We start from the raw sequence: 23,825 nt of genomic DNA, 5'->3' as shown, positions 1-23,825 counted from the left end.
TAAAGACAGAAATACAGTAAAAAAAAAAAAAAAATGTAATGCTCTATCTGTAAAATCAACATTGTTTTGTGGTGACATCTTCCTAGAGATGTTTCTAAGTGTTTCAGAAATGCTGCATGTCCAAAATTTAGTTCCAAAATGTGTAGTTTTCTTTTTTTGTTTTTTTTAAGTGTAAAACAGAGCTACTGTCTTTTTCGCAAGGGAACGGGCCATAATTGCATGTAGCTTGTCCACAGTATCTGCCTTCTCCTATCAAAAAACAGAAAAAGCTTTTCCTCTCAATCCCCGAGGGGGCTATGACAGCCCCTATACCCCAAGTCCCGCCCACCCCCCTCTGCCCTATCTCAGGCATTAACATGCAAAAAAAACAACATAAGTCACGGAAAAACCAAATCATGTCAAAATAAGGAATCCACAAACAGTTTGGGAATGAACAGTGAATGATGCGTCGGGCCCATGCAGGCGTGCTACCCTGGGCAGAGGCTTAGAAAGAGCAGGGGACAGCGGTGGAAAAGTTGTGTTTGTGAACAGGTTGGGAAAGTTTTAGCCACAAAAAAAAAAAAAAAAAAAAAAATTTCCTCCTTGCACGAATGCGGTTTCGGGAATCGACAACATGTAAGTTTTGATAACAGCCGCACTCGCCTTGTATGTGAAGAGTTTATCACTCAACTAACCTCGTTTTGGTGCAGTTTGAAGCTTTGCCAACAATTAAGGTTTTTTTTTTTTTTTAACTCTTTTCTCAAGAGTGATTGTTGTTGGGGTTTCATGCTGTTAGGCTACGGGGGGGTGGATGGGTGGGGGGGGGGGGGGATGGACCATAGCTCAAATGGGTGCTTGGATCTGTAATACCCGTGGAGTTAAAATGTGTGCGTAAAAATCTAACAGAGAAAGACATGAACAATGGCAGGAAGAGAGAGGAAGAATGCGGCCGTGTTTCGCAGCGTCTCTTTCAGAAAGTTGGGGTCCTGGAGCGCCAACAGTAGCGACGACCAGCAGCACAAATCAGAGGGTTTGGAGGCAGCTGGCGTCGCCCTTCCCCCGGAGCCCAGCAAACCAGGACAGCACTTGGCGACGACTAATGTCAGTGTGTCAAGAAAAGTTTCCAAAATCTCTGCCACCGCTGCCGGCCTCCCAACCGCAGATCCAAAGAGAGGCTCCTCCACTCCTCTCTCCTCTATTTCTCCATCCATCCGCCAGCTCACTGAGAAGTTCAGCAGCAGCAGCAGCGGCGGCGGCGGCGGTGGCTCCGCCAGGACGCGCAGAGCCTCACCGGGAGACGGTGCAGCAGTGACGCGGGGGCGCAGCACTCTTCCCCGGACCAGAGGCTCAAGGAGAGACGGGTCTGGGTCTCGTAAGTCTTTTCACGAGGACAGCGGTGGTGGATATTTCCAAGATAGTGATACTACTACTGCAGAGTCCCTCACAGACAACAAAGTGCAAAAGTTTCACTCCGGCACCGACTCTGTGTCAGGCTCTGACTCAGAAAAGAGAAGCGAGAAGCGGATTTTTACACGTTTATCAACCGACAGCAGCGGCAGCTCTGGTAAGAGAGATTATTCACACATCAATGTATGGCCCTCTGATAACAAAAAGACTTTGACAACAGATGAGGAAGATAATGTTACTAGTAGAGGCGTTCCTCCACCTTGTAAATCTCACAGAAGTTATCTTTCTACACACCACAGTGACTTTATTCCTCTGCACTCTGACAAGTGGCCCAGTGTCACCAAAATTAGACAACTTTTTGATGAGAGACAAAGCAAAGCTCCAGAGCAGCACAAGACTGACACTTATGAGAACATAAAAGCAGCAGGGCAACTGCAGGAGCTCAGCCCCAGTGAGAGCGCTCCTCTGTCAGAAAGAAGTGACAAGCTCTCACCTTGCAGCTCTGCTAATGATTCCAGTAGCTTGTCTTTGCATAACAAATGCCTAGTTGGAGCACAAAGCAGTGAAAATAGTACTTCTAAAGAGACATTTTGTTTTGGTATGGACTTTAATGACCATCGTCACTACTCAAACGATGAGGAGGCAGACATAGAGACACAAAATTCTAATTACAACAAAGTTTCTAGCAGAAATACTTTACAAAGGACCAGTAGTAGCAGTCGTAGTTGCACAGAGGGTAGTCACTACCGTAGGATTAACCCATCTCCATTCAGATCTCATAGTCCCAGCACTGAGGCAGAGGCAGTCCGTAAGACCCATGGGACACAAGGGTTGACATCTGACCCCAACCCTGACCTTCAACCCCCTGCTACTTCGTCTTGGAGTCGATCATTGAGCTTAGACACTCCCTCCTTCTCCTCCTCTCTTCAGCAGCCGACAGCGAGGGAGAGAAGGGATAGACAGGGGGTCGGGCTGCCCAGGGATAGTTTACATTCCGCACATAGCTCCTCTAGAGCGCCAGCCCCCACCTCCTCCTCCCCCTCCTCTGCTCCAGCTCCAGATAAAGCCATTACCTCCTCCTCCTCTACTGTAGCTCCCTCCACTCAGCTAAGAGCCCCAGCAAGAGTTGCCTCTCCCCTCAGCTCCCGCTGGAGGTTTAGTTCTGGAGACGAAGAGGAGGAGCACACCAGGAGAAGAAAAGGAGGTGGAGGAGGCAGTTGGGGTGTTCCCTCTGGCCCTGCTCCTTCCCTCTCTTACAGAGGAGGAGAAAGGGGTGCCACAGAGCGAGGAGGCAGCTATTTATCCCGCAGTAAAAATGGCTGGTGGGGTGCTAAGGGCATTGGCAGGTCTTCAGGCAGTGAGGAGGACAGCCCTGGTTCTTTAGGCCCCCACAGTCGAGAGGCAGTGCGCCGCCGCTCGCTAAGAAAGAAGAAGAAGGTCACTGGAGCTGCTCTAGCAACAGGCCGTGATGATTATGATGATCATGATGGCGAATCAGAAGACAGCGACAGTGACATGGCCTTGACAATGGAGCACTTAGAGAGGCATCACCAGCAAAACACAGGAGGAGAATTTGCAGGAACAGTATCTCGGAGCCACTCAGCAAGAGAGCCCAGCAGTCATAGTAACAGAGCCAGGGTGCAGCAATGGGAGCGCATCTCCTCACCTGTGACATCTGCGACACTTCCTGGAGTATCACGAGTGTCAAAAGTCAATATCCCCCCATTTGTGTCCAGTCCTGGGGGTTCACATTGCAGCAGCCGGTACTCCAGCACAGAGACATTGAAGGAGGAGGGCCAGGCTAGCTGTGCCAACCGTGGAGCAAATGCGATCTTTAACACGGGTGAAGCAGGGGGCAGCACCAGCAGAACTGCATCCTCATCCATGCTGAGTAAAACTTACCACGGGAATTTTACCATGTACCGCTCCCCAAGCTTCGGCCATGGAGATAACTTCTCCCGTACCCCTGTGCGGGTGCGCCCCAAGATTGTACCCATGGTGACCCCCTCACCGAGTGCACTTTCTAGAGAAGGTGGAATCTCTACAGGGGTTAGGGGCGAGACCAAGGCAATAAGGAGGACAACAAGTGGGGATGGGGTAGATGATGAGGATAAAAACCGAATATCCACATCCAACCCTGATATCACCTCAGAAACTATGACACTCTTAAGCTTTCTGAAATCTGATCTGTCAGAGCTCAAGGTGCGGAAAACAAGTGGAGGGGACAGATCTGGGGCTGTGGAGGGGTCATCAGTGTACAGGATGGGGTCACGGACTCAGGGCGGGACCCTTTTATCTTCGGGTCGTCGCCCATCACTGAAAGACCTGACTGCTACTCTACGGCGTGCAAAATCTTTCACTTATTCAGACAAACCCACAACAGCTGTTAGGTGTTACTTGGCAGGTGGCACCTCAAAGAGGAGCTCATCTGAACAGCAGCTTGACTTGGATGGAGAGAGGGATGGAGGGAGGGTGTCGGTGTCAGACAGGGAAGTAGAAAGTGATGGGGGGGATTTTAGGGTTGGGAGGGGACAAAGAATGGGGGATTATGGATTTGATGATGATGATGAGGAAGTGATGCCAACTCCACTGCAGGAGAGGTATGTGCAAGAAGCCAGGCAGGTTATCCGTGATATCTGCCAGATGAGTACAAGAGAAGAAGATGATGATGATGTAGAGAATGGATGTTTCCAGGTCAAGAAAACAAATGAGGTGATGGATAAAGCAGGAGTCAGTGTTAAGGATGAGGCAAGGACAGATCAAGAGGCTGAGTTTAAGAACACAAAAGACAGGGATAAACATGAGAGGGAGAGAGAGAACAGGGAGAGGGAGAGGAGTGAGAGGGATGGACAAAGTATGCAGTTGGAGAAGCTAAACAGCAGGGGCACAGAGTACAGGGAGAAAGCAAAGAGACAGAGCAGAGAGACGGAGAGAGCCTTACTGAAGGGTGACTCAGAGGAAAGCATGTTCTACGACCGCTCTGTGGATGAACTTTCAGGCCATGAGTCTAGTTTAACAGACGAAGGGATTGTGACAGAGCCAGAGACAGGCCCCGGTGACCCCTCCGAGAGGTCATTCATGGGGTCAGCAGGGGTTAATTTGGGGTCTCGAATACCCAGGGATGTGCTTGGGCAGCCCGTCACCGTATGGAAACAATCTGCTCTCCATGAGGTGGAAGGGTTTAAGCAGGAGAGAGAAGAGATGACAGGCAACAGCTTGAGTTGTACAAATCGTCTGAATGAAGTCAGCATACCTCCCTCCTTGCCTCTTCCTGCCCGTATGGCTGAGAGTGACAGCATTATCATGGACATGGGCATTACTGCTGGTATCAACAATGTCAGCTCTACCAGTGACGAGATCAACACCAGCAGCGCAGTGTCGCAGGGGTCAGCAGCCACCATAGGAGGCGGAGGAGCCGGACTTGAAGCTCCTGCAACACCAAGTGCTATTCGTCGAAGGCGCAAGTTCTCCCCTTCTGGTAATAACACCACAGGCTCTGATTCCAGTAATAGCAGTAATGCAGAATCAGCAATAGCAACTGTTGGAAACGGGGAGTCCACAGTTTACCGCTCTCTCAGTGACCCCATGCCCCAGCGATGCTGTTCTGTGGCAGAGGAAGGGAATAACAAATTTTCTTCTGTAGACAGCAACCTGTTAGGATCCCTATCTGTCAAAGGAGGAGGGGCTTCAGATGCCTCTGCTGTGGCCACTTTGTCAGAGTACAAGGGCAGTGTGGCCAGTGACTTGTCAGTTTACAGTGATGGCGGGCTCCGGGATGATGCTGTTCGTGACTACAGTGGGGTGATCAGGAGCATTGTAGCTGAGCCAGGTGCAATGGACAGACTGATGACAGATGATCATGGCAATGGCAAAGCTCCCAAGAAGAAGTCATTCAGCGACCCGAGTCGCCGTAGTGATACCCCTTTAGTTTCCCAGATTGACCCCCAGTTTAAAGGTCAGCCCAGCAGCACTCAGCCAATCAGTGAGCTGGATCAGCCTGGCTACATCCCGCCTTCCAGCAGTGAGCCAATCCTGAGTGAGCAGAGAGAGGAACTGTGGGACCCCGTAGCTAAGCCTATACACGCATTGCCAACAGAGCCGAATCACCATGCAAACAGCAGTAATAAAGTCAAGAAGGTTCGATCCCATTCGGAGTGCAACCCCCACTCTGATAACCATGATGATGAAGATAACGATGTTATAGAACAAGGTGGAGAGGATAAAGATGAAGAGTTGAGAAAGTTTAACTTTGACCTCAAGCTTGCTGGGGTTCTGTCCCCTAGAATGATTCGTCGGCCCTCCAGAAAGCGTCCAAACAGGCTGGCTCACTTTTTCCCTCATGAGGACCCATTTGAGCCTCCAGAACGGGGTTTAGAGGCTCAGGAGGATGACAGTGACCTCACCCCTCCTCTTCCCCCTCCCACACTGCAATCCAAACCCAAAACCAGAACCAAGCATGTCCGCCATGCCAGCGAACCTGCCACCTTTATCCCCATTTCCCCGCCTCCACAACTCCAGCCACTGAAGGAAGTAGACTGCCTTGCTGTCGGAGCCACTGCAAAGCCTCAAACCTTAAGTAAGCCTCCAGGAGACGAGGCCCCGTCTCTGGAGGATGTGACCCAGAAATATATTCTTGAACTGAGTACCGCTGAGAGAGACACTGAGGGCCCAGGGCCTCCTCCAGCACCCAGGGATGGAGCTGGAGGTTCAGGGTCGGCTTCAGAGGGGCCCGGCGAGACCAGCACCAGTGGAATTACAGAAACAGGAGCACAGAAGAAGGGCACAGAGGACACTGCATCCGCACCTACCCCACAGAGGACCAAGCCCAGAGTGGTGAGTTCAATTTTTTTTTTTTGTCCTTTTAGTGCAAAGTTGGAATGTTCAGTGCTCTCTTGTTGGATGGCGTCATTTGAGTTCTGATGATTCAGCATCAAATGATAATCTGCTTCTCTAAACTCTTATATGTTACTATGTCATTGAAACCTACTACAGTAGTACACACATTTTAAATTTGGATGTTGTTGAAGTCAGAGAACTAATGCAGCTGTCAAAGGTTCCCCTTTTCTTAGTGGAAGATACAGAAAGTGAATTGCATATACATTTATGTAATTGTACATAATATAGGTTTTTATTTGAATGCAAAAGAAACGGGGGTGAGTAACTTGTAATTTGGCTTGCTTTTTTTTTTTAGATGTATCAATTATGGTGAAACTGGATTTTTAGTGTCATGATGGAAAGATGAGGCAATACTAGTTGTCTTAAAATAGTGTTGTCCTATACATCTGGCTTTCTTTCTCTTACGGTTTTACAATGCATGTCTGTGCTTTTATTAAGTGCAGTGAATCAGGACTCGTATGGTTACTTTCAGAGTGCATTTGGGAGCAGTACTACAATACAGAAGCCATTATAGGCTGAGCAGTGTTAAACAAACATCAGAGGATGTTATTAGTTTGATTAAACAAATCTCAGACAAAGAGCATTAAGGAGTGGACCAAGACCTGCTGTGCATGTGTGTCTTTTCATTTATTTGTTTCATTCAATATCAATTGTCTTTGTGCCAGATGTGTGTGTGTGTGTGTGTGTGTGTGTGTGTGTGTGTGTGTGTGTGTGTGTGTGTGTGTGTGTGTGTGTGTGATGCTGCACTTACTCAGTAATATCTAAACATTGGGGCGCTTTTTCTGGCTTGTTATATAGTAACAGTTAACTCATAGGGCAGTAAGCAACAATCAATATCATGATACTTATACAAAACAGTTAGAATAAACTTACAACTTATAACTTACAGTATATTGGAAAGTTAACTTAGCATTGTATGATACAGTTAAACCTAAGTGAAAAACTTCATACAGAGAAATACGCACTCTATTTTGAAATATTTGTTAACAGCAGTCATGAAGTTTGACTTGTGTAATATATTGCAGAGCAGTGGGAATTAAATGTCTCTGGCCATGTGTGTTTCTATGAGTGGATGAGTTATGACATAATGGGCACCTGAGCACAGACATGAAACCCCCTTCCCCAAGACACTCAGACTGAAAGATACAAAATGTTGCATCTCTTGTGGTCGTGCATGACACTGTGGCTGTGTTGTGTCTCATTTTGGTCGTATTGTGTCTCTTCTGAGATATTTTGCAGTTGATGACCAGGGTCCAATGACCCCTTTAACCCGTGGGCCTGTGCCTGTTAGGCCCGTAAACCATGCATGTTTTTATGTATACTCAAAAGTTTCTCTCTAAAGACTATGCCATTTATTGCACCTAACCTTAATAACAAGACACCCCCCAGCACACATACACACACTCCCTCCCCTGGAGGTCTTTGTCTGAAATCAACGTTGTTATACAGTGGATGTGATTCTGAATGGGTGTGGAGAAAGTAAAATCAACACAGGGATTACCCTCCTCAGGACAGAAGATAGCAGACACAACATCCAGGGCTTCAGTACATCATGACTGTTTTCCTTTGTATGGCAGTGACCATTTTGCTGCCCTGGAATCATTCAGGTCTGGTATGGAGGCCAAATGGTGCATGTGTTTTTCCTTTTTTTGCCTGTCACTCCTTGACTTTGACATTGTCTCACTAAGCTGCACTGATTGATATCTTTACATCTATTATTTAGGTCTATTAATCTTCATTAGCACATGATTTTTCTTTTTCACTCCCTTGCCCGTTGTCCTTACTTGTTGCCGTAGTGACTGTAGTGGCAGCTGGTGATTGACCTCACCAGGCAGGAAATGAGTTTAGGGAAATGGGAAGTTGTTGTGGTTACTGAAGTGTTTGATGATGTCCAGCACTACCGGCTGGCGTGTGTGTCCGTGCACTGCATTGTGTTGGGTGTGTTCAAATTTGTGTCTTGCCTGCATGTGTCTGTATTATAAACTGGTTTCCTCTTTCTTTTTTCTCTCTGAATGTGTGTGTGTGTGCGTGTGTGTGCATGTGCATATTGTTTGTCTGGAATATATCAGTGCCCTGTTGAAACGTTTGGAGCCCAGAGTTTTGCCAACACACTGTATTTGGAGCAGCAGCCTTGCAGCTCTGGTGCACTGTGACTGCGTGTGTGATTTGGACTGAATGTAATAGCAACTGTGCCAAGCTAAAATAGAGCACGGAACAGCTCTGAGAAAGTGAGAAAGGGAGAAAGAAATGAAGAAAGAAGGTGAGAGGAGGAAGGAACTTTTTCCTTTTCTGGAGACAAGAGTTTGGCTCATCTTACCCACATTGCAGTTCCTGCTTTTTGACATCAAAACTTCTTATTAGTTTCACCGTCTACTTTGTTCAGACTTATTTTTCTTACTTGTCTCCCATCCTTGTCCAGATGTTTTGTCAGTCATAGTCTCTAGTTTGCAAGTCTGAACACTGTCAGTATGTTGCATTTCACTACATACTTTCACCCCATTTCCAATTATCTTTTTTTTAATACAAATTCTCCAGCATTCCTCTTCATGTTATCTTATTCTTCTTTTTACTGTCTCTCTCCTTGTCTCTGGAACATTGCAGCGAAGTGAGGTCATAACATTTGTCTTGGTGTAAGGCAGACTGCCGAGCCAAATGTCAGGTAGAGAGAGAAAGAAAGACAGGGACAAAAAAAAGTTGGAGGGAGTTGGAAGGAAACACTTGCTGGCTAAAAAAAAAGTTAGAGGATCAAAATAGAACCAAGAGAGAACTGAAGAATGAAACAGTGATGGGGGAGCGAGGGAGTGAGACATAATGGGAGAAGATGCTAGAAAATGGTTAGATTTGTATGCCCTGACTTAAATTTTGACTCATGTTTACTTTTTTGGGTTAACCAAATCAAAATCCTGTAACTCTAAAAGTTCACAAACTGCAACAGATTGGGAACAGCGCTTCTCGTATGATGTAAAACATCTTTATGTGAGAATTATGAGAATCCTCTATTATATGGAGTGACAGTTATTGATAATACAGTGTTGTCACCCTAACATGATGATAAAAGGAGTACTAAATGTGTTAACTAGCCCAGTTTGTGCAGTCAGAGCAAACACCCTTGAGGTACAGAACAGCTTTTCCTTCCCAGCAGCAGAACAGACAGGTTCAAACAAATAGTGCTGTAATGTATTACTGAACAGCAGTGTCTGTTGTTTGTTGAAAAAGGCAGATAAGATACACGCATTGTTTTTTCCTCTATTTGATGGTTTATAATCCTTTCTGAATGAGTGTCTGTGTGTGTGTGTGTGTCTGTGTGTGCATGAGCTGCCCCCGCTGTTTGAATCGTTTTCACTTTAGCAGGCAGCAGGAATGCGGCCCGTCTTTCCTTCTCCTCTTGTTGCATAACAGTCTTCAACTCCCCAAAAGAGCTGAAGACTCTCCTGTGTGTCATGCATTAGGGGCCATACTTTGATATAGCATCATTTGAGTTTCTGTACTCGTACTAAAGCAATACTTTATAGGCATTTTACTTGTAGTAATATAAAACCCCACTCTTTGATTCAACAAAATAAGACAAACTTCTCAAATACACCAGTGTTAAAGTCTTAATGTCTTGTCTTAATACAAGCAGCACGAGAACTTTGATTAAATGAAACAGTCAAAATGAACGATGTTTCTATTTAAATCAGGATATATATGATTAAAATTAAGCAAGACTGTTTGTTCAGACATTTACTACCAGTTTCTGGTACTTGCAAACAGTGCTGCAGAGACATTTGAGTCTGCACTCAAAAGAATACCCAGCTATATTATTGTGGCTTTATGTACTTCTTGCACACCGTAGACATGAACAAAGGACAGGTGTCTATGTGCCACACTCTTTCTTCTGACTTACAAAGTAATTCAGAGTCACATGAAATCATTTCTCAATCAAGTCCATTGTCCATATATTGGCTTTGATCCTATTGATGAGGCGAGAACAGGTTTCGTGAGGATGCAAGTAGGACTGCTAACGGGAGACAGAGAGAGGAAGGGAGAAAGCCAGAGAGAAGGAAAGAGACAAAAAGGTTGGTTTGTGTTCCGCTCTAAATGGATTAGGTCTAAAAGCACAGTGTTTATAGCTTCAGATTTATGACTGACATTGTTTTATCAGGCCACCCACATGGAATCAAATTCTTTCCCTTTGCCTCTGTCTTTTTCTTTCACTCCCTTGTAGCAAGCCCCACTCCTCCCCAGATGTGGTCATGCTGTGGAGGAAAAGTAAAGGTAGAGATGTGTAGATATTGCAGCAGTGAGCTGGATTGCTGTTTGGTTATAGGTTTCCCTTTAAGGGATGTTGAGAAGCAGACTGTGGTATTCTTTGGCCTTTATAACAAAGAAAACCACAACAAAGGCAACTTTTAGTTTTGACTGTTGTCTAAAGGTATGTCTGAAACACATGATAGGGAAAGAAGGGATTGGTACCTCCATGCTAACACAAATGATGTGGCATTTGTGAATACATGTTTTCAGTGGTCAGTCAGCACAGAATCACAAATGCACTGAAGTAGCCAAAACTGCTGCTCTACTGCTCTTTGTGAATTAAAATGATCAATCATAGTCTGTCCAAATCTCATAAGTAACAGTGATTGCATGAATTGGTTATTTTCTTACATGATTAAATATCACTGATGGTAAAACACTTGGGTAATGGGTACCAGGGTGGGCATGTGCTGAAAAAATAGGCCATTTTACCTTGATCATGGTATTTGCATGAGGCATTTACCGCCTGATTGGGCAATTATTCTAAATAAATTAGGAAAAATGCCCCAGAAATTGTGAGGGTCTGAAAGAACTATCGGAGTTCCTGCTAATAGACCTCCATTCTGTTTAAAAAAAAAAAAAAAAAAGTCATCAAATCAGTGGAGAGGAAGCAACTTCCCCCTTTGAAAGCAGACTTAAAAGTAAAGTGAAAGGACACACCACACACAGGATGTGTGTGGGGGCAAAGGTTTTTTTTTTTTTTTAACATGCAAAGGTCAACAGAGATTAAGTGAAGTCCAGAAAGGGAGGGATGCTGAGAGAGGTCAAATGTAAAGGAGAGATAAAAGGACGAGGATGTGTTTTGTTTTGGTTGGATGTCTCCATGACTCAGCAGTCGAGAAGGAAAAGGTGGGATGAATCAGAAGATAAAAAAAGCTGTGTTGCAGACACATCTGTGGTGTTTGTGGCACATAGACAGCCTCTGATGATAGACATGTTGACTTTACCGTGTGTTGGTGGAGGTAGGAAACTGTACCGAAGAGGGATTCAGCCTGGTGCTGTGTGTCTTTCGCTATGGTTTCTGCTCGTATGTAGAGAAAACATCCCCGGCCTCCAGCCATCTTGTCTTCCTCTCACATTCACACACTCAATATATTTTGCCTGCCCCTCTCTCTCTCTCTCTCTCATACACAGACACACACACACACACTGCATGGTGTATTGCTTTTGGGACAGGCACAACAAAAATGTTTTGTGTTCCTCTGAGTAAGAGTGTGTGTTTGTGTGTGTGGATGTGGGGGACGGGGTGGTTTAATGATGGACCTATTCTGTTTGACAGAGTGGCCGATAGAGATGCCGAAGTAATTTTGATAGATAACGATAGATAACTGTGTGTATTTGTCAAAATTGTGAAAATATAAAGCCCCTTGCTGAAGAAGAGTCCATCCATCCATCCATCCACCCACCCACAATTTTACCTCTTGTCGAGTTACTACTCTCAAGCAGTGTCTGTACTGTACATAGCTGGAGGCAGCAGCCAGTTATCTTAGCTTAGCATAAAGACTGGAAACAGGACGACACAGCTGGCCTTGCTCTGTGTTTTTTGCTCTAGTTTGTGTAATCCATAAAAAAACCGTGTAAAAACAGCATGTTGCGGTTTTACAGGGGGTTATGTGCAGTAACTTCCAACTCCAGACAAAGAAATAGTCTAGCAACTCCCGAGCAACTACAAACTCCCTGTTTAACATAAAATTGACATTTTTCCACATTGGTTATGGTAAATCTTAAACAAAGGAGATCCAATGTGTGAATTCTTGAGATTTAGAGATGCTGGTAGACGGATTTGGCCAGAGCGAGGTTAGCTGTTTGCTGCTGTTTCCACTCTTTGTGCTAATAAGCTAACTGCTGACTGCGGTCCTCTTAGTCTCAAGAAAACAAATAAGTGTTTTCCCAAAATGGCAAACTATTCCTTTAACTTTCCTCAGTCCTGTTTTAAAGAGCCTACACTTGACTTTAATCCTGATAAAGTAATATTTAGCTTGTGCCTCCAATACTCATGAAGGTTTTAATGCTAGGCTAAGACCCTAGGCCTAGCAAGCGTGTGAATAATCCAGGTTTTTTTGAAGAGGCTTTTGAACATTGACAAAAAAAAAAAACATACATGTAAATTTCTGACATGTAACATGAGGCTCAATCTGGTTTCTCACAGTGGAAAAAAACCTCTGTGGGAAAACAGCTCTGGATGTTCTTGCCCTCGGTTGGTGACAGTTGCAATATGCTTTGAAATCTTTAACTTTTCCTTTTAAGGATAAACCCTGTATTTTTTTTTATTTTTATAATTCACTGTAGCCGGGCAGTGGAAAGTCCAGACAGTTTAAACCTGTGAACAGTGGTTGTATAGGTTCTTCTTCTGTCTTCTTTTCCTCTTTGTTATCCTCATTTCTTGTCCCAGTTGCTCTCCTCCCGACTGTCCCTTTCTAGCTCTCTCCTCTTTCAGTCGGTGTGGATCCACCCAGTGTAATTACAGAGCAGTTTGCTTATGTAAGGAAAGCCTCCTCTGAAACAGCACTTTCTAGCAGAGCCGCTATTTCAGCTCTTTTGTGTGCACAGGCAGATTTCTACATACTACAGTGTGTGTGTACAAGTGAACCTGTTTTGTGTGTGTGACAGAAATAATAGGTTGCAGTTTCACCTGGATCTTACGCTACTTTGAAAACAGGGTCATCTGTTAAGGATTGTTTGTGTGTGTGTGTGTGCGCACGGATATACAGTGAGGTCTAGCTTTGGCAGGGTTTCTCCCAGTCATGTTGGCCTCCCCTGTCGTTTTCTGTCAGAGTCACACATCTGCAGTCCATGTGGCCACAAAGATGTCTGATGTGAAAATTTCAGTTTTTTAGTTTTTTGATGATTCGCTTCATGCAGGGCTGCTCTGCTGTCCTACGTGGAATTGTGAAGTTTACCATTACGGTTGGTGCTAATTGAAAAAAAAAAAAAGAAAATGGAAAAAAAAAAAAAATCTACTGTGAAAATGACACCAAATACTAAAATCCATCTCAGATACACAGAAGAAATCAAGGGATGACAACTCACAGGGCCTACTGTAGCACAGGGTTTTTGCGAACAAAAGAAGAATAGTTTGTCAAATAGTATCAATTGAAGGCTGTAACACTGGCGGACATGTGCTCAAAAAGCAGAGAAAATGAAGAGTCAAGTTATAGTATTATGCATGCACATGCTGGGCACATAATCTCCCTACTTCGTGAACTTAGACTGATTGTCATGAACGTGTTGCCCTCGCCTACCACAGTCGCTCACACAATGGTACAACTGTGTCATCTGTGCACTGTGTAGCTTAGCATAGTTTACAGCGTGGTCGGACACACACACACACACACGCATTCACACTCTTATACAGGGTCTAGGCCTTGGTCTAACTGTGGGTTGTCAGTCGTCTTCTCTTACTTGTCTTTTGTCATCCAGAGAAACATGACAGTAGAAATACTCTGCTTCTTCCTCCCTTCTCTGTTTCTGTCCTCGTCTTCCTCTCACCCGCTCCGTCGTCCATCTTATGGCATCAGTCCGCCGGTTTGGATCATGCTCTAGCTGCCAGTTGAGAAACTCGCGCCAAAATGGGAATGGGAGACGCTGGAAGTGTCGGAGTGCTGTTCCTGAGTGGCTGCTGGGATCTCGGATTAAGGCACAGGGAGAGGAGGAAGATGACCGGAAAAGAGAGACAGGAGCAGCGGAGGCCAAAGCAGCCTCGCAGGCAGGTGGAGTTAGTCCTCTGTGTGTTTGTGTGCAGTTTAAGACTACATGTTCGCTGAGGAGCCACATTGATCTTTTCTTGATACTTTTCCTGAGGCTAGGTTGGATTCAGTAAAGTAGTGCAGTATTATGTGGCAAATAATTTAATTCATCAAAGGGTGGGTTGTCTTATTTTTAATTATGTCTTTTAAATTTAACCAAAGATGGGAATTATTAGGTAAAATATGCTTTGTTATGAGTATGTGTGTGTGTGTGTGTGTGCCTGTGTGTGTGCATAGTTGGCTGCTGAATCAGAGGTTAGAGAAGTCTTTTAATGTTTAGCTCTTCACTGCTGTCATCATAATAGCTTGTCAGTGACATCAGCCCTATCATGTGGATTTCATCATCGCGCACCCCCATCATGTCATTACATCATCCACAGCACGTGGATGACATCACTGTAGATCACTGGCTGTTTATGTACCACTCATGGTTCAGACCCGTGTTTTACTGAAGTTTCCAGTTCTTCAAACTATTCACAGGATGAGCAGGGGAAAAATTGTTATGGGCTACAACAAATTTGTCAAAAGTAGAATATTCATACATGACTTCAACATTTTCGTGACTTGAACCATTTGTGTGTGCAGTGTGGACTTAATATAATCCACAAATTGATTTTATTCTCTGTTTTGTCAGTTTGTGTAATGGTTATTGACATAGACACATATCCATTCATCAATTTCATCAAGTCTCTACCTATCTAGTCTCTTGCTCTTGTAAACATCGTGTGTTTGGTCGGTTGCTGTTGACATTGTCTGTCAACAGAAAGTGGTACATTGTATATTTCCATCAACAGTAAATTTGGAGACATTGGTATAAAAGAAATGCAGAATATTTATGGGAAAATCAAAACAGGTTTGTTAATGCAGGCAGAATAGATTTGGCCAGCCTTGTCAGAATATTTTGAGTGCACCATTACCTGCAGTTTAGTCAGTGTGTGTGTTCTTCTTGCTGTGGCTTTCTGCTTTACTCCTTTGTTAACAAGTGCTTTTCTTTTCTGTTTGAGTCTGGACTAACTGAATAATGTTGTGTTTTCTTAATTGTCTGCACAAGCTGAGATCACCTCCATGGTTTACTAGATCCAGGGTAAGGGGACACTGGGGGGGTGGCGTTTCATTAACCAAGCAGACCTCACATTGCTTGCAGTGCCGAGTTCAACAACAGTTCAAATTTAGAAAATGTAATTGTAAACTGTATGACACTCATGTGTGCAATGTCTCCATATTCTCCTATATTGGCATTGACAGTGTCTGTGTGTGAATGTTAGAGCTTTTAATAGTCCATAAAATTCATCATTGATAATCATTAACTTTACTCTTTTGCTCATGGGACAAGTATATTTACCAATATACATATCAGTGACTTAACGAAGATGCTTTAATGGATTGAAATATTTAATATTTGTAATTAACTCAGAGAATATAATAGTTAAGTTGCAAGTCCGTAGTTTCCTTAGTTGTTAAGATTATGTATTATACCAATCACCAATGAAGGCTCAGACTATAAATCATTTCTAATCCAATTGATTTGTGTTTTTAAATTCCAAAAAGCCCAAAAGAGCGATTCATTCCTCTCCCCTGCCCCCTCACAGGTGAGCGTTCAGAGGCTTGATCTTTCTGGCCGTTGCCAACCTTTGTACTTAAGTAAAACGTTTTGTCCCAAGATGAGTTTTCACAAAACTCTGAGTCAGCCTTAAAATATGTTGACCTTACCTCAACCGAGAACACTTGGACGTGTGTGTGTGTGTGTGTGTGTGTGTGTCAGTCAGAGTTTGAATGAGACAGAGAGTGAAGGAGACAGGCATAGGGGAGAGTGCGTGTGAGTGCGTGTGTGCGTGCAACTGTGTTTCAACAACTTTAATGCCAAATAATATTTTTAAAAAGATGCTCCTGTCCCGTCCTTCCCTCTGTCTGTCTTTTTCTGTCTCCCTTGTTGTGGCTGCTAAACAGCAGGGATCTGAGTCTGTGGCAGGTTTTTTAACAAGCTCATTCAAACACAAAACTATCAAAATCAAAGTCAGTGGTTCCCAACCAGTTTGGCTTTTGAGCCTTTGAATCTGTGAATTTTCCTCCTTGGATTATTTCATATGTTTCTGTATTTTACCTTTTTAAAAGCAACAATTAGAGAAAAGTCAGGCAACAAACATTCGTGTAATAGAAATATGTTGCAGTGTTTAATCAGTATGTGTGTGAACTCAACTGTGGGTTTCAGTGACTGTGAGAAAATTTGTTTTAAGTGATAAGAAGCAATTCAATTTGACTTAAAACACAATGTCACACATATCAGTTCCCCGTGTTTCTCTGCTGCTGTTGTATATTGTCTGTTTGCATGTGGCAAAGAGTAAAAAAGTGTCACAGTGATGCATTCATCTAATCAGCCAATTGTGTGGCAGTGGTGCAATGCATAAAATCCTGCACATATAGGTTTCAGTCAATGTTCACATCAAGCGTCAGAATGGGGAGAAAATGCATGTTAATCAGTGAGCTTTAGCTGTGCTGGCAGGGGATTTTGTTAACTTCGGACAGAGCCATTCTAGAGACCACCCCTTATTTCTAGTCTTTATGCTGAGCTATGTTGCTTCAGACTTACCACACAGACATGAGAGTGGTATCGATCTTCTTATCTAACTCTCCACAAGAAAGCAAATATGTGTGTCTCCCAAAATGGTGAAAGCAATGTGCCAATCTTTACTTGGATAGTTTCACCTCCTCATGCCTCTAAAATATAGTAGTATATTAATATTAGTATTTTGCTTGAACTTTTCACAACCTGTAGACATATGCAATCTGTAATGAGCCGACAGGGAGTCAGGCGACAGCTGCGATATGAAGTGATCGCCCCGGCTAATTGCAAGAGATTTTGGATGCACTAGTACCCTATCTGGCGTTAGATACAAAATTAATCTTCAGGTTTAACAGTCAGAGTCACCTTGGCAGAAATAGAGTTGTAGATACCAATGTGAATCAGGACCTAATTTTGGCTTGAATACTGATGTTGATTTGAAATACTTGAACCAGAACCAACCTTAAAAAAACATTTCCAGTGATACCAGTCACTCATCCAGGTCAGAGAATTAACGTTTCAAACTGAAACTAGCAGATCTTTCCAGGACTTCGTCTTGCCATGCCCTGCTAGCAAGCTCATTGAATTATGAAGTTTTAGTGTATGCAAGTGCTGACCTTATGTCCCTTGGTTGTTCTCTCATGTGTTCAGCAGAGTGGACATTTTGCCAAATATAACAGCAGTAATCACTATGGCAATGATGATGGTTAATGATGATTGCCATTTATCTGCAGACTGGAAGTGTGTGTGTGTGTGTGTGTGTGTGTGTGTGTGTGTGTGTGTGTGTGTGTGTGTGTGTGTGTGTGTGTGTGTGTGTGTGTGTGTGCGCGCATCCAAAGGTATGTTTGAAGGGCTCACACAAAGGTCCCATCACCCATTGACAGCCAGGGGGTTGTGGGTAATCGGGTCAGTTTTTCCCGAAACAATGTAGTCCTTCTTCACTCCTCAATAGGCTTCTTATTTCCAACCAGGCCTTGACTTTTCCCCCTTCAAACATTTTATTCACCAGTTGGCATTTCAATTGTGTGGTTCTGAAATGTTATTGTGAAAGGAAGACAGAAATTATTTAAGGTTCACAAAGAGATGCCATTCACATAACTGGAGCGCATATTTTCCTGAAAAATGTCAGGCTGGGACTAAATCATGGTTACTGGTCTTCAGTGTAATGAAAACTGCAGGGTTTTGGCCATTTAGGGCCCTAAAAACATTCCTGTGGTAACATTTCAGGGTACAAAAACCAATTGTTGAGCAATTACAGGTGAAATGGGAAGAAAAACCAGTGGGTCTGACACATTTTACACACTCATTATACCATCTGTTGCCATTATATTGCACTATTCTCAGGTCATCTTGGTCACATGTCCATTGTGTCATCTTGTTATCTAGTGTGTTTTCGTCATTTCAGTGCAGCGACAACTATCAGTGAAAAGTTACAAGGTTGTGAATGAAGGCTGAGCAGACAAAACACGCATGATTAGAAGATGCCAATTCCTAAAATTAGCTCCCAATCTGACCTTGAAGTGAGGAACCATCTGTTGAGGTTTGAAGGGAGTTGTGCATCTTGTAGCCATCAGTTGTTTTTTTTTTGAAGCAAACCATTTATTTGCACTTCCCTTTGTTCTGACATCATCTTTCTCCAACTTTTTCTTTTTTTCATTATTTTCTTATCATTAGATCATTATTTAAAACCGTTGTTTACTTTTTCGAACAGGCCTCTTTTTAGCTTGATAATAAGGCTGATTTGGTCATTTGGTTTCACTTCATTTCTCTGTCTGACACTGTGCTCGTGTCAAGCTTGAATTAAGCGTCCATAAAGGCAGATGTGAGCATTTCTGCAAACTTACCCAAAGAATTTTTTTATGGGTGACCATAGGTCTCATAGTCCCAAAGCTCAACAACATGCTGATTGGTTCATCCAACTCCTGTTAGAAGTAAGGTTCGAAACAAAGAAGACAAAAAAACATAATTACACTGTACAAGTATAAAAGAAGCAGAAATACAAATGGAACACTGAACTTAACATTTTTCATTACACACTCACACAAGCAAAGATGTGACTTGACATCTTCAGGCATACCATTCAGGTTAATGTGAACGTAAAGGCTATTGTAGCAGAATACTCTACTAATAGCCTTTGAAATCCAGCCTGCGATCTATGTGGCAGCCTGTCACTGTCCACTTTCTAATAATGCAAAACTGCCATAAAGATAATAAATGGCTTTATATCTGCACTCTTTCACATAGACTTGAAAAACATATTCTTTATATTTGAAAATGTGGTTTTGGCTTTTAACTCGGTAAATGTGTGCAGAGGTGAAAACAGTATGGATCCTGCCTTTTAAGGAGCTATTTCTTCTGTGTTATCCTTCTCGCAGGAACCATAATTGTCTTCATTCAGAGGGCAGGGCAGGAAGTGGGTTTGGGGGAGGCATTTTTTGACCATCACACACACACACACACACACACACACACACACACACACACACACACACACACTCTCTCTCTCACACTCATGCTCACACTACCGTCCTGCAGCTGTCTTAATGTGTTTGTCGGAGCAAAAAGTGGGAGTACTTTTTAAGCAATTGTATTTAGGATAGACAGTGATGGACCTTTTTTTGGGCTTGAGAAAGATGATGATCACCCCTATGTGTACTCATTGTTGTCCATGGCAACCGTGTGTGTTGGACGGGTGTGTGTGTGTATGTTACTGTAGGAATGTGGTGACATCAGAGGGCCGAGTGTTTCTGTTTGAGAGAAGAGAAGAAGAAAAAGAAGGAGGAGGAGGAGGGAAGTAAGAAGTTTGGGACCATAAAACAAACTCAGATCTCTTTCTGCTCAACCCATCAATCTATTCCCCGCTCATATGTTTATCTCCCACCTTTTCCCCACTGAGATCATTGTTTCTACGCCTGTCTCTCTTGCTTTCCTTCTGACCCTGTCTCCGTCTTTCTCTTTCTGTCTCCTTCACCTCTCTTGCTCTATTTTTATCCCCCTCTCCCACTGAGCTCACATCTGGATCTTATTGACAGAGCGAACAGCCCCTTCAGCCATAAAAGACTCTCTGGACTTTTGGAGTGTGGGCGTGTGTGTACTGAGTGTGCTGGTGTGTGCCTGGCAAAGCATGGCAGATCTAGATATAAACACGTCTTGATTAACAGGACATTTCACCAAAACACACATGCATTCACACATAGTGTATGAGTGTTCCACAGCAACCACAACACTGCTGTGATTCGTTGAGAAATGTCTGCAGATTGTTTTTTATTTTACAGGAATTCAAAGGCTTTCACCAGGAAGCTGTGACTAACAAACTAAATTTAGATTTTCAGCTTGTAGTAAAATGTCCTCTGAACGGGTTGAAAATGTAATCAAATAGTTATCAATCAATGTAATTGATTAATATTGTCAACAGCTACAAGTTTCACCCATTGTAATGTAATGCTGCAATATAGAGAAATCATGGGATTTTTCTTCCATCATCTGGAAGTTTCCAGTCATTTAAGAGGGGCATGTTGAAAAGCTAAACTTTCCAGCTGTTGCTACAGTGTGTCTCAACATTACATTTTAGGGCGGATTGTATTTCTATGAAAGGGATTCTCCTCGGTTTGTTGTTGTAATAAATAGATTTCTCTCAAACTTGCAAACACTTCTTAAGGAGTGCTCATACTGATGAATGAATACACAGGCTTTGTGTTTGATGCTTGGAGCAGACCTGTATTTATATTTGTATTTGTGCTCCTAACATAAACTATTCAGTGTGAGTTGGATAACAGTAGTTACACATAAAGATAAGAAGATAAGTCAGGTTACTTCTGAATAATGATCTTGTGTATCGTGGGGGAATGACGCTGAGGATGCTGCACTGTAACAAGTATATAATTAGTTTTTTTTATCTAGAGCCACTGTTGAGTGAGTTGTGCACTGAAAGTCACAGTCACAGTCCTGCAGACTTACTGTGTAGAGACAATGCCATTGATTGTATTTACATCTGCCTAGTCAATCTCAAGTGTTTATGCCAGATAACAATAAATTCAAGCTACATGTCATTTAGGAAGCCACCTGTAGATTTCATTCACAAAGTTCTGTACTTATTATAGATTGCTCAACTTTTTTTTGTCAGTAGTCTGTGAAACGAGTTCTACTTTCGGACTTTGGCTCATTAAACATGACTCCTGTCATGTAGAGACTCGGAGTACACCATAAATCTGACGACTGCCTCAGGTGCTGAGGTCTGAAAAACTCTGCTCTCACCTCTGTCTCACCTCTGTGGCAGCTAAACACTACATGCATTAACCCGACTGAAAGGTAACAGCCTGTTATCTTCCTAATGACAGGCTGCAGTCCCAGTACCAAAAAAAGACAAACAACTGACTGCTGGGTGTCACACTGATTCTTCAACAGTGCACTGGTGAGCTTGAAAGGCCCGACAGGGGGAAGAAAACTGCCGGAAACAAATCAGGCTTGATGCAGAAGTTAACGCTGATAATGAGTGATGGTGATGATGGGAAATGAATGACAAGAGCACGGACGAGGCTCAGTGTGAATCATGTTCAACTCTTTGTCTCCGTTTCAGCACTGTGCCGGTTGTGGTTTATAAGATTGAGTTGTATTTACATGTCTACAACATGATACGGGACTTGCCTTGTGTTATTCACAGTAACTATAGTGACTAAGGAGCTCATGTTTGGGTTGGATGTGTGTGTGTTTGTGTGTGTGTGTGTGCTCTATTAATAGGGAGAGGAATGGTACAGGCCTGGGAATGTTGTCCTCTCCGGAAAAACAAACTTTTCTTCCTCCTCCCTCTACCTCCCTCTCCCCCCTTTCTCTTTCTCTGCCTCTCCATGTGAGATGGGAATGACATGACGGGGCGGGAAAGAAAAATGACAAGATAAGGGAGAGAGGGAGGAAGATGGCATGAGAGGAGATGAGGGAAGGGAGGAGTTTGGTCTTTGCCTTCAAGCAGAAAAAGGGAATTTTCGTTTCTGAACTCTGCTGCCACCATTTTTGTTGCCTACCTTGATTCTTCTTTCTTTTTTGCCCCTACTCTCCCCTCGTATGTTCAGTCTTAAAGTTTTTGCCATGTTATGGTGTAAATACCTCATCCATGCAAGGGCAGTCTTCATAACAGGACACTTTGCAAAAAATGTTCTAAAAATACACATAGCTGCATTTTTTAAATGATTTAGTGGTTTACTTGATGACAGCATCAGAAATCATATTGTCCTTTCCTTTGCTTGGAGTGTTAGGCATTACAGAAAGAGGACTTTGTAATAGATACACAGACTTTACACACTAAGTAAGATTTTAACCCCTGAATCAGGTGCCCTAGAGTAATTTGAGAATGAGTCTGAATTTCAGTTGTTTGATATGATGTTTTTATGGGGATTGCAATACCTGATACATTTTGCAAATGGCCGACAATCTGCCTGTCAGAGGATGAGATGCGTTCCAGATGTGATGATCCCATGGGCTGCAGTCTAAAGACCTGTCCAGATCATGTATATCCAAATTTTATGTAGTGAAGCTTGCTTTTTAGGGTCCCTGGGGCTCAGGGAATTAATTTTATTCATGCTAATATTGGATTTCGTTTACATGTAATGTCCAGTGGTGGAAGCTTTGAAGCCATGTTAATTCAGGAGCCATACATTTTTAGTTGTGCTGAAAGGACAACGAACAAGATTACTATAAGTACAGTGTCTCCCCGGCTTTACATGACCTAAAAGTCAAACAGGTCACATTTCACTGAAGGTTTATGTCTGCACTGATGTATATATTTACATGTTGCCTACAGTTCATTCCTCCTTCTGCAGTATGTGTGGATGGATGCATTGTGTGTGTGTGTGGGGGTGTGTGTGTGTGTGTGTGTGTGTGTGTGTGTGTGTGTGTGTGTGTGTGTGTGTGTGTGTGTGTGTTCATGCAGACATGCTACCTGGATTCATGCATTCCAGTGATTTGGGCTTGGGCCAGAACATTCTAGGGAGCAGACTGGTGCAACAAGGGGGGAGGGAAAGATGAAATAATAAAAAAAACCCCAAAAAAAACAGATGAAAAGAAAGAATGAGAGGATTCTGGCTTCTTATGTTTCATTCCATTCTGAGGCACAGATCCCAGGGGTTATTTTTGTCCCTTCTGAGGAGCCGTAGCCATAAATTGTGATGTAATCTCTAGTCCTCTTTTTTTCTCCCCTCTCTTCCTTCTTCCCTCCCTTGTCACTGCCACTCAAGTATTACAATTTCATTTTTCTTAAATCTTCTTAAATTATGACTTGTTTTAATAAAAACAGAGAATAAAAACAAAATGTTTCTACCACATTGAAAAACGATTTCAGATTTCTTTAGAGCTTTTGTTGAAAAATTCCCTTGAATATATACCACATTAATTTGTTCCTGGCAGGTTGCAGTAATGTTTACATGAAGTAAGTGTGCACTGAAAAACATAGCCACCGTGACAGTGCCTTACAGCGGATGATGGGGTGAAGACTTTTGGAAAGCAGTAAAATGGCAAAAGGAATCTTTTAGTTTGAGTTTAGTCAGCGTGCGTTTGCTGATCTAATCGCTCCCACTGAGAGCAACTCTGGGATTGAGCCCGTATCTCACACACACACACACACACACACACATACAGACACACACACACAAGACTGCCATATAAGGAGAGAGCGAGAGGGAATTGGGCAGGGTTGAAACAGGGGGTCTCTTTTCTTCTCTCCCTTTTTTTTCCATTTTCTCTCGCTATCCTGAAGTTCACTGGCAGCTCCCGCTCTCTTTCTTTACTCATGCTATCATCTTCTGTTTTATTTTGCTCTCTCATCCTGCTCCTTGCACTTTTATACTTTGCCCCCCCGTCTCTCTCTCTCCTTCTCTCAGAAGACGGCACACACCCAGTTTTAGGAAAGCTAAAGCTCTATGCCATTTAAACCTTTCCTTTCCTCCCTGACTTTG

General features: G+C 43.2%; 1 protein-coding gene across 1 annotated transcript in view; it reads left to right on the top strand.

Moving 5' to 3' along the window:
* Positions 1 to 352: 352 nt before the first annotated feature.
* LOC139632384 (rho guanine nucleotide exchange factor 17-like) overlaps positions 353 to 23,825 on the top strand; it is a 69,192-nt gene continuing 45,719 nt past the window's right edge. The window contains exon 1 of the mRNA XM_071497305.1: positions 353 to 6,219. Coding sequence (XP_071353406.1) covers positions 901 to 6,219 — 5,319 coding nt within the window. The 5' untranslated portion in view covers positions 353 to 900. The remainder of the gene's footprint in view (positions 6,220 to 23,825) is intronic.

This window comes from Trachinotus anak, unplaced genomic scaffold, assembly GCF_046630095.1.
Source record: "Trachinotus anak isolate AG129_WGS33_773 ecotype Australia unplaced genomic scaffold, CSIRO_AGI_Tana_v1 ptg000014l, whole genome shotgun sequence".
In the NCBI taxonomy this organism is placed as follows: domain Eukaryota; kingdom Metazoa; phylum Chordata; class Actinopteri; order Carangiformes; family Carangidae; genus Trachinotus; species Trachinotus anak.
Note: the sequence above shows the minus strand (reverse complement) of the source record. Positions and strands in the feature narration are given on the sequence as shown.